This window comes from Bison bison, unplaced genomic scaffold (assembly GCF_000754665.1).
Source record: "Bison bison bison isolate TAMUID 2011002044 unplaced genomic scaffold, Bison_UMD1.0 scf7180017864485, whole genome shotgun sequence".
NCBI lineage: Eukaryota > Metazoa > Chordata > Mammalia > Artiodactyla > Bovidae > Bison > Bison bison.
The window spans coordinates 7,403,985-7,415,770 of record NW_011495045.1 but is presented as its reverse complement, the minus strand read 5'-3'; the positions used below and the strand labels follow the sequence as shown (position 1 = coordinate 7,415,770).

Sequence of the window (11,786 nt, the reverse complement as noted above, 5' to 3'; positions counted from 1 at the left end):
TGACCAACCTAGATAGCATATTCAAAACAGGACATTACTTTGCCAACAAAGGTTTGTCTAGTCAAGGCTATGGTTTTTCCTGTGGTCATGTATGGATGTGAGAGTTGGACTGTGAAGAAGGCTGAGTGCCAAAGAATTGATGCTTTTGAACTGTGGGGTTGGAGAAGACTCTTGAGAGTCCCTTGGACTGCAAGGAGATCCAACCAGTCCATTCTGAAGGAGATCAGCCCTGGGATTTCTTTGGAAGGAATGATGCTAAAGCTGAAACTCCAGTACTTTGGCCACCTCATGCAAAGAGTTGACTCATTGGAAAAGACCCTGATGCTGGGAGGGATTGGGGGCAGGAGGAGAAGGGGACGACAGAGGATGAGATGGCTGGATGGCATCACTGACTCGATGGACGTGAGTCTCGGTGAACTCCGGGAGTTGGTGATGGACAGGGAGGCCTGGCGTGCTGCGATTCATGGGGTCGCAAAGAGTCGGACATGACTGAGTGACCGATCTGATCTGATGTGAAAGATTCTGAGTAACTTTCTCTTTACTCGGGGCTTTTTTTTTTTTTCCCAATTATAAACTCTACACACTTCACAGAGTCAGCATGAGTTAAGAAATTCAGATATGAGAAAGAAAATCATCTTAAAAACTAACTTTTCCCCCAAATACATTTCAACAGATATATGTGATCTATTTTTAAAACATATCCTTTCGTACCCTTTGAATTTCAGAACATGGACATACGTTACATCCTTAAAACAACACACTAAAAGAGAAAGAAAATAACAGGGAAAAATACCCTAAAAAGGACAAAATCTTATCTTTTAATTCTATGTGACAAAAAGAGATATGGAATTATTTCCTATTAGTAAATGATCATAGGAAGAAAAATCAATGAGAATCACTACTTTAGCTCCAGAGAGAATTTTCTGCAATACAGGCTTTCCTGTGCTAAATTCATCTTCCATACTCACTGACCTCTAAAATCACCGTGGTATCTCTATCTGAAGCAGTGTTATTACTGCTATCACAAAGTGATGACTTAAGCAAATCCTTCTTTTTCTTCATGTAGACCTTTCACAGATTTTGTTCCCTTTCTCTCAACTTTTTTTTTTAAACCACATGTCTAGTCAAACAAAGTTGCTTGCTAACCCCAGCCTCTGTGTCCTGGGATAAGCCACTAAAGTGATCGGGAATGGTCTTGTCAGTCAGGGTGGTTGGCAATGAGTTTGTGATACCCATTAATCTCAGTGACTAGCAGAGCTGACCCAGCTGACCTGATGGGTAAATAAGTGCACATTCCTCCTTTACTCGGCGCGATTTCAATCCATCTGTGTCTGGGTGCTCTATGCAGTAGGAGGTAAGTAGGGAATATTGAGTAAGTAGGTTACTCTAAGCCCAGGTGTTACTGATGTAATGGATATACTGTTCTGTAAGCACCCTTCAGCCTTTGTTTGCCCTCCTGTACATTTCCAATGGACAACTAAAATGCAAGCTTTGTAAGACCTACATTCTATCCTCTACTTCTTTAGTGTTCATAACAGCAGTTACAGTGCATCATACATAATGTAATAAAAGTTATCAACTATAACTTTAAAGTTGAAGGAATTAACTTCTAGAGTCTATCCTAGAATTGTGTGTGTGTGTGCTGCATATTCAGTCATGTTCGACTCTTCGCCACCCCATGGGCTGTTGTGTTCCAGGCTCCTCTGTCCACGGAGTTTCCCGGGCAAGAATACTGGAGCAGATTGCCATTTCCTTCTGCAGGGGATACTCCTGACCAGGAATTGAACCCACATCTCTCGCATCTCCCGCATTGGTAGGAGGGTTCTTTACCAGCTGAGCCACATATTTGTTTCTATTTGTTTGGATAAAAGTAATATCCACAATATGACCAATAGGTACTGGTAATAATAACCATAGTATAATGATAAAATTCATGTCAGATATTCACTGTTTTAAGTATTAGAAAGAAAAAGCTCAAAAGAAATATTCTTCTATTTGCCAGGTTTTCATAGAATAAAAGAGAAGGTCACTAGCCTATAAATTAGCTTCTTAACAGTGAGATACATCTTTGTGCTAAGATTGATAATGTAAGAAAAAGACTATTCTTTCAGTTTATTATTCCTTAAAATTACTCATAAAAAAAGGCTTAAGCCTCAGTTATTACCACTGATTTAAAGTGAATCCTAATATAAACCATTTGGTAGAAAGAGAAAAGCAAATTACCTGCTAATCTGCCTCTGTCTCCTCCTGCAACAACCACAATCCAATCCCTTTGGATTGTGATTGCAGTAGCAGTACTGGCCAAGTTTGCAATATTTGCAATCGTGATGATCAAGATATAGCATGAAGTCTAAGGAATTACAGGAAAAACATTAAAATGTCAGTGTTACTACACTGTACCGACTGGTCTTTGGTAGCATAATAAAATTTTTATTTTAACTTAATTTCATAAATTATAAAAAAAATCATCTTACTTGTAGACATGAAACTATAACATAGCAGTGGTCAAGTTAAAGGGCATAATATCTTTCTAATCCGTATCTTCTGTGGTACAAAAACATATTGAGTGCTTGGTCACATCTGACTCTTTGTGACCCATGGACTGTAGTCTGCCAGGCTCCTCTGTCCATGGACTTCTCCAGGCAAGAATACTGACATGGGTTGCCATTTCCTACTTCAGGGGATCTTCCCAACCCAGGGATCAAAGCACATCTGCGTTTCCTGCTTTGGCAAGTGGATACTTTGCCAATGAGCCACCTGGGAAGCCCCATCCGTAGTATACATGATACAAAAGAGTCATATGCACATTTATATGACCTAGTTATCACAGTGTTAACCTCAGGGCAGTTTTTAATTCCTCCCATAAATATGTCCTTTGGAAGAAACATTGAAGGGGAAGTGAAAAGTCTTGCATTCAAATCAGTGTTCTGACATTTTCCAGTTGCATGACCACAGGCAATCAGCTAACATCACCTTGCCTCATTTTTTCATCAACAAAATAAAGGGAATAGAGTAGAAGATTTCTTGTCCATCTAGCTTTGGAACTCTACAATATCAATTCAAATATACCTAAGATTTACTAGTGACACCAAATTTATTGTTTTCCACTACACCCATTTCTGTGCTCTTTTCTGTCAAGCTATCATGAGATTAAAGTGTGAGAAGTTATCTACTCACGTCCTCAAATACAAATACCAATTATTATTGGAGGACCACAATCATGACTGATTTATATATATGGATAACATTTCTTATATGGTGTGAACAAATTATAGGTTAATACTAATGATCTGAAAGCTAGCAACTGGATTATGTAATAAACTCTTTGAACTGCCATTAAAACAAAAAAGGAAAAAAAAACAATAGAACAAAATTTAAATTCAAACAACACATAATGAATGCCTGTTATGGGCAAAAAAAACCCAGACAAAGTGGTAGGGGATATTAAAGTAACATGGATCACAGCCTTGTCTAACTCAACAAAACTATGAGATAAAAATTAACAGGGCTTATTTGCAAAAGACATTCCCTATCAGTTTTCCTCTTTTATCACTAACAGATACATCAATTTTCTGCCATCAAAAATCTTGTTGAGAACTTACAAGAACCCATCCATGGTACATAGTCAGAAGCTCGTTCTTATGTAGGAAAACCATCATCAGGATGATTCCACACAGGATGACCGAAACATTCTGGATCACCAGTGAAGTCTGGGCCACTACACAGAAGGAGAAACAAAGTGTTCACACACCAAAGCATCTCAACGGAGCTGTCTTCATCCATGCATCACTGTTCTACTGTATAAATGCATATGCAAATTACAAGAAATGAAAACATTCCTACCTGAACTATTTCTAGCAGGACTCAGCATATCACGTCAGACCAGTAAAACTTGCTGACAGAATAAAGAAGTACTTCTCATTTTCCCTGATAAAGCCATTCATAACGACCGTATTTTCATTTATTTTCTTGAAAGTATACTGTCATAAACAGAACTATATTAGATAAACAAGACCCACGTCTCAGCCCTTTGTAGCTTAGGCAAAACTAAGAACGTGGAAGAAGCTAAGGAAGAGGTCATGAAATTCATAACCTCCTAGATGGCGGGCTGAATTTGATAAAATGGTACGGATGAGTAGGAAAGACATATAAAAAATTGCCAAGAATAAGGCAGCAGTGTGTTCCTTTTAGAACACTAAAGCTATTTGCTTTGCTATGAAATTCTAAACTACACCTTTCCTCAGAGAAAATGCCAATTTTCTGAGAGTGAGGCATCCGAGGAGACAAAGAGCTGACACAAGCATGGGTCAGGATACCAGGAAAGGACACCATGGAGTCTTTCCTTTGCCGCTCACTACACAGATGATCTAGGGCAGCATACTTAAACTCTTGTGTCTGTGTCTATAAAGTGAGGATATAATACACATCTATCTGCCTTCCTTACTTTATGGGGTCATTATGATGCTCAAATAAAATACTCATGAAAGCACTCTGAAAAACACAGAGGGCTGTATATGAAAGGTATGATTATAGCTCTTGCCTTTAAGGACAGTAAAGCTCATTCTGGCTTAGAAGGTTATATCAAAGCCTCGAGACAAAACAAACTGCTTTCTGAAATTAGTTTGAAATAAAATCCCAACATATAAGTCATCCTTTTATTGTACAAGGCTTAAATACCAACTGAATGAGATTTTTGGCTTTCAGAACCCCACAGACCACAGGAAGGGTACACAAATGAACAGATAATTGTAAGAGCATAAGTGAGATAGTAACTAAGCTGTAATGAGAGTGCAGAAAAAACAGTGTCTCTAGCTAACTCAGCCTAGAGACATCAAAGATTTTCATGGAGGCAGACACATGAGTTGATTACATCGGGTAAGTGCAAGATTGCTATCCCACCGAACTCCTCTTCATCCAACTCAACATTCTTTCCTAACTTACAATTTCAGTGTTCAACAATCATAAGATTAAAGGTCTCTATATATAACATTCCCATGCCCCTATGTATAATGATGTAAATAACTGGGAATTTTTTTTCTAGGATACAAAACCTTTTTTTATATGTTCTTTGGTCTGTTGATTCTCAAAATAAAATAATGTCCATCTTGGCCATTTTACTAATAGCATCAAGTCCTAGAATTTGATAATCCAGTTGCTCTTTAACCAAGGGCAGTCATCCTGCATTGAAAGAAACAGATACCTCAATCTTTCCCCAATGACTAAGACAGACATGGCCAGGTCTTAGCATTATCAACTGAATAATTCTGGGAAATTCTGCCCTGAATTATTATCCAAATTGCCCTTATATTCTGAATAACTGAACTGTTCTCTTTCTTATACAATACTTAATGATTTCAGGATTAATGCTCTAGATTAATGTCAGTATACTATCATTTCTTCTTTTTTCTTAAAAAATTAATAATTCAGCTGTAATCAGATACTCTTTTTTAAACCCATTGTTTCCATTTCCCCTAAACACCCACCTATATGAAACACAGTACCCCAGAAAACAGATGTTAAAGCTGTCCCAGGAACATTATATTAAGTGAACTCCAATGCAAGTCCTGGTTAAAAAGATGCCAGAGTTAAGTAAACTTTTAATGTTTAACATGGTTCACAGAAAAGTGCTATGATGTTAATCATTAACATTTGTAATTTATGAACAGCCAAAAAAGATACCTCCCCAAATCTGTAAACTCAATATCCTGATATCCCATCTTTCTGCGGGAGTCCCAGGACCCTCCAAGCAGGGGTGCTGCCCCTGAGCACCCTACCACCCAGGTAGGGGCTGCAGAGGTTCAGTGGGTGAGTCACAGTGGCTTCTCTGTAGGGCAGGCACTGGTCCCATGAACACAGAGGCTCCCATGACACCACTCACCTTTCAGTCTGGCATTCTTATCCACCCAGTCGCCAATGATGGCTCCTAGGACCAGCACCGAGCCTGCCACCACCAGCCCGTAGACCGCCGTCAAGAGCAGGCTGTTCCCGTAGAGCTCCACCAGGAACACAGACACTGCGAAGTGCCACATCCGGTCCCCCTGGAAACAGGACAGGAGAACAGGTGCTGACAGATTCGGGCGGTGGGGGTTTCTAGCCAATTACACTCAAAAAATCGTTTCCCTAACAAAAGAGCATTTTCCGACTCTATCAGGAGATTTTCAAAGTCAACAATTCCTCTATGGATTGAACATGGTCAGGTGTTAAAACTGTTCATCCAGGCACAGCGGAAAATATTCCTGCCCAATGACTAAGTAAACCTGAGAGAAAAAGCATATTAATGAAACAAACATACTTATCATTCCAGAAAAGCATACAGTTTCCAAGTTCAAGAAGGTTTTTTTGAGATAAAACCTGTTCCCTTTTTTTTAATCAGGTTTCTAGCCAGGCCTGGGATTGAGAGGCATAAAGGAGTTTGCTACTGAACCAGAATGAAACTACAGTATCGTAGTTTACAAACATCAGTATGCCTTGGATGTCAAGTAAAAGCTAGTTTCCCAACTTGTACATGGTAAGAATGCACTACATTACCTTTCAAGTTTCTTTTACCTATAACATTCTAAAATCCATGTTCTACTTCAGAAATAAATTTCAAAGACATAAAACATCAGGACAATCAAAAAGATGAAGTTAATACTTTCAAATTCTGGCACCATATGAAGATGTCAGAAATAAATACATAAATAATTTAACTTTTTGACATAGATGAGTTTTAAAAGGGAAAAAAAAAAAAACCAGAAAAACTATTTCTTCTCTCCAGAGTATACAGGAAATGCTGGAATTCACTGCTGCAAAATGAGTAACAGAAACTTTTAAATGAGTTGAGCAAATTAATGTGTAAGAAGTCTAAAATGGACTTTATTATGAGTTTTTAGGCCCCACTGCTGACTTGTAAGGTTAACCTAAACCAGGACAATAATGTTCTATCATAACCTATCGCTATGAGGAATCACTACAGGAAAATAAATTCCCAGGCTAGCCTCCACAGTTACGGATTGGAAGTAGTACTACACTCCTAGTTCTTTCCAACGTCTTAACATCCTCTCAACAAATTTAGTGTATAAGGAGCAATGTATTATCCTGCTATGTCGTATGATTTTAAACATTTAATAAAGCCAAGACAACAATCTGATGCATCCCAAGTTAAAAGGATGTGCATATTGTAGCAAACATTTACAATAAACTTCATATAGACCAGTATTTCTCAAACGGGGGTGAACCTCCAGGGATTGCTTAGCAATGTCTGGATCTATTTTGGGTTGTTACAACTGTGAGGGTGGGTTTACTACTGGCATCTACAGTCCCTACAACAAAGAATTAATCAGGCCAAGACATCAGTAGTGCCAAGGTACAGAAGCTTTGGTGTAGAGGATTATGAACATTATTTAGAACCACAGCTCAAAGTTAACCTTAGGGTCTTGAGGGATGGGGTGAACCAGGACGAGTAAACATCTGGAAACCAGTGGAAGCACCGTGTTTGAAAGACTGATTCTCACTTGATGGTCTGGGATGTGAGCTCTAGCACAAGCCTCAGCACAGGGCAAAAGCCCAGACTAGAAGCACAGCAAATAACTGTGGAATCAGCAAAGAAATGGATGCGCAGTGAATCCTGGCTGTAAATGAGTACAGAGTAAGACTAATTCATCAACCATAATGTTCTGGTACATTAGATTTGTTACATGAATGTTCAAGAAGTTTGAGGTTTAATTAGAACCATAATTCGTATTTCTCATACAGCTTTTTAAAGTTTGCTTTGATAATGGAAAATTTCTTCCACTTAAGTAGGAATAACATTTCAAATACCATTATACTAAATGACTAAAAATATACGATACAGCTTGTTTGAAAACAATAAAAAGACAATTTTACATTAAGATAAAAATGTCAATAAGAGTAACAAATTAACCTATTTTCTTAACCTTTAACATGAGAAGTAAATTTATATTTGATTAGAAGAAAATGGGATGAGGAGGGCAGAGGTGCTTTATCCTAATCTCCATCCTCTAAAAAGATAAAAACACATAAATGCCTCAAATGATAGCCTGCCTCCATGAGAGAATTTATCATAAAGAATAAGAAATATTATTCCTATTGCTTCTTTCTTTCCTTTCGTACAGTTACTCCATTGAAGAACAGTTGACTTACTATGCTGTGCTGGTTTCTGGTGTACAGCAAAGTGATTCAGTTACACATTCTTTTTCACGTTCTTTTCCATTATGGTTTATCACAGGATTTTGAATACAGTTCCCCGTGCTATACAGTAGGTGCTTCTTCCTTTCTTTGTTGTTTTACTTCTATATTTTTTTCCAAAAGAATTTGTTTAGGTTTTTTTAAAGCAGGACTTTGAAACAAGTGCCACAAAAGTTTTCTCTCTTGCCTCCTCCTTGATGGAGAAGAATAAAACTTCTCCACTTGCTCCAATTTCCAAAGGCTCAGGCTTTAAGAAGTAACAGGCTCAATATTCACAAAGCCCAAGAATCAGGTAAAGTCTCTGTAAATATTGACCAAGCGAGCTCTCAGGCCCACCCATCCATTCTTTCCTAACCTCCATTTCCTGCCCTCCCACAAGCTCTCATCATACTTTGAGGATTTGTTTACATGTTCATCTACATCCAGTGCACTGAGCCAAAGGCCAAATGAATGTCATTATTGCACTGAATACTTTTTGAGAGGCTACTATGTACCCAACCACACTGCTGCTGCTGCTAAGTCGCTTCAGTCGTGTCCGACTCTGTGCGACCCCATAGACGGCAGCCCACCAGGCTCCGCCGTCCCTGGGATTCTCCAGGCAAGAACACTGGAGTGGGTTGCCATTTCCTTCTCCAATGCATGAAAGTGAAAAGTCAAAGTGAGATCACTCAGTCGTGTCCGACTCTTAGCTACCCCATGGACTGCAGCCCACCAGGCTCCTCGGTCCATGGGATTTTCCAGGCAAGAGTACTGGAGTGGGGTGCCATTGCCTTCTCCGAACCATACTGAAGGCACTAGAAATTCAGCAGTACACAAAAATCAAGATCTATGTTCATGCTGCTTGCATCCCAGTGAACAGAGACCTAAAGCAAACCCAGAGTAGGCCAGGCGGTATAAATGCTACATGGAAAAATAAAGTAGGGTGGGGCAGGAAGGTGGCATTTTGCATGAAGCATACCTATGAGTAGAAACCCAAGGAATTAAGAGCCGGCACCATGCAGACATCTGGCACATAAATGGAGACAGTCCATAGCATGATGCATAAGATAGTAACACTGGCCACCCTTTTTCACTGCCTTACACTGTTAGTTATCTTTTTGTAATTAGATACATTGTTTAAAACCCATACCAAATTATTTCATAGGTTCCTTGAAAACAGGATTCGCTTCTTACCATATTTTGTATTCTGATAGCATAGAGCAAAATATATTGATCCACTGGCAGAAAGAAATGAAGTCAGAAACAAAAAGCATTCAACCTCAAACAAATCTAACCCAATATAACCTTCTACCCTAACACCTATATACTCAGTGTACAGGAAACCACGGGCAATGGATAGACAGATTTGTACACATATGCATACATATATTTTGTTGGAATAAAACCAGGCAAAGCGTCAAACAGGAGACAACACTCAAAAGGCAGAATTATCTAGCATTAGAGAGCATTCCTTTTTTGCACTCTTCTGCACCAAGAAGTGAAAATCCACTAAACCGTACATGGCTGTAATTGCTGTGTCTTGTTTTAATCCAAGTTTCCCACAAGAACTCCTTTTGCTCAATTATCTTTAAGACTGGAGTAAGCATCTGTCATTTTTCTTGTGTTTTGTATGACAAAAAACAAATCCTCCTGGAACAATCACAGTTCCACTCTTTTGGCAAATCTGACCTGTCAACCTACTAACGAAAGGTCATATAAATCTAAAACTTGATCAGTATTTGGAAGTTAGGCACCTTCTTCCCCTAAGAGATAGGTCCAGATCACAAGATAAGAATTTCAGACACTTACGTCCATCACGTAACACTTTTTAAAAAAAATACTCAATACTACTGAATTAAATTGGAAGAATAATTTAATTGGATTTAAATTAATTAAGGGCAGTTTCACTCGATTTCTACTTAGAATCATCAGTTACCGGAAATGGAACTCAGGCCAAGTCTACTTTGTTTACATGTATTTGCAGAGTCATCCCTGTCTAAGCCTCTGGGGAGATAGAAGCTGGCCTTTCTAAAAAGCCATCTTTGAACTGCTCTTTCTTAAAGAGCTGATAACCTAGCTTAATAATTTCCCAAGGGCATGGGTACAGATTTCCTCATACTATAGTTTGCATTCATGTCTTAAGGATGATCCAATAGAAGTTTCCACTTTAAAAAGAAAATAGCATTCACAAAATTTATTCTCAAAATTCATTCTCCTTACTTACAGTTCTGTAAAACAGAAACTTATGGTTCTGTAACTATCACACATGACACATGACACATGAATAGAATATACTCAGATTTATTGCTTTAAACAATAAGACCAATTGTTTAAAAGATTTTAATCACCAAAATGATTTAATAATCAAAAAGACATCTATCATCCTTCGGGGATTATTCTTTGAGGTCAGGGGGTGTTGGTGAAAGAACCCAGGCCCACGGAAACACTGGGACTCTTCCAAGACCATGTAAGAAGTCAGAGGGCGACTTAATCAGCTGCTCATTTTCACTGGATGATGGCTTTTAAGATAGACTGAGATGTCTCACATATATCTAGCTACAGATAACATTTGAAAAGACCAGAATTTTCATCTCTCAGATATTTGTTATTGGGGTCCATCATATTTACATTAATCTTAGAACTGCTATTTTTAGCCTGTTAGTCACGCCATTATTCTACTGTACTTTCATAGTGTGGTATGCTGGAACTTATCTTAACAAAAGAAAATAAACAAATACCTTAAAATATGTAAAAGCAGAAAGTAATATCAATGAGACATTCATCCATTCTTGGTAGCAGATATTACCATTTATTAAGCCTTGTAAGGCAAAATACAATACAAGTAATGAAGATAATCCTGCCCTTTTTAATCCTGTCTTTGGATAGCTGTTGGTCTACATAAAGTATGATAACCTAACAATTAAGTAGCATTCACTAACACCTATGGGAAAACATCTTTGGTGAAAATAACTTAGAGCATGTGTGTTCAACTGATTTCTTCAGGTGCATGACAAAACTGGAAGGTGGCTTAATACAACTGGCCCAAATGAAAGGAAACAAGAAATTGTGCAAGTATGTTGTAAGAATTACTGTAGATCATCACTTACCCAAGTAGACAGAGAATGACCAAGGTAGAGAAGGAATTTTGCAGAGGTCAGGTAGTTTGCTAAGGATCCTGCAAAGATACACAGTGGGGAGATAAAAAGCGTAGTCACCTGAGTGAACTGAGGTTGGAATGTTCATTCATTTGCTCTTATTAAATACAATAATTAAAAATTGCTTTGTGGGGCAAACCATGTAGATTTCATCAAGTCACCTGGAAACTGGTGGGTAAATGAAAAGTTCAGCATGAGGTCAATTATTATTGGTCAATACCTGCAAAACTTCACATACAGTGAAGAAAGCTCTTGTTTCAACAGTCTTAAACTCCATTCTATTTTTAACAAGGCAATCCAAACTGTCCAGTCGATTCCATCCTCGTTTGTGTGCAAACTCCTTTCCCAAACCTTGAAATTCCTTTCTTCCTTAACCTCCACCAAAACATGAGTCAAAAGAGCTGCTAAGCACGCTGGTTAACAGCTGAGCCACAGTCCTCCAAAACCTGCGTGGAGCTGCCGGTC

At 38.4% G+C, this 11,786-nt stretch overlaps 1 protein-coding gene across 1 annotated transcript in view; it reads right to left on the bottom strand.

The window, feature by feature from the left end:
- SLC40A1 (solute carrier family 40 (iron-regulated transporter), member 1) overlaps positions 1–11,786 on the bottom strand; it is a 115,154-nt gene that overhangs the window by 10,689 nt on the left and 92,679 nt on the right. Inside the window, exons 4-8 of the mRNA XM_010862937.1 lie at positions 11,542–11,551; positions 11,274–11,341; positions 5,879–6,038; positions 3,603–3,718; positions 2,224–2,350 (exon numbers count right to left, since the gene is read on the bottom strand). Coding sequence (XP_010861239.1) covers positions 2,224–2,350; positions 3,603–3,718; positions 5,879–6,038; positions 11,274–11,341; positions 11,542–11,551 — 481 coding nt within the window. The remainder of the gene's footprint in view (positions 1–2,223; positions 2,351–3,602; positions 3,719–5,878; positions 6,039–11,273; positions 11,342–11,541; positions 11,552–11,786) is intronic.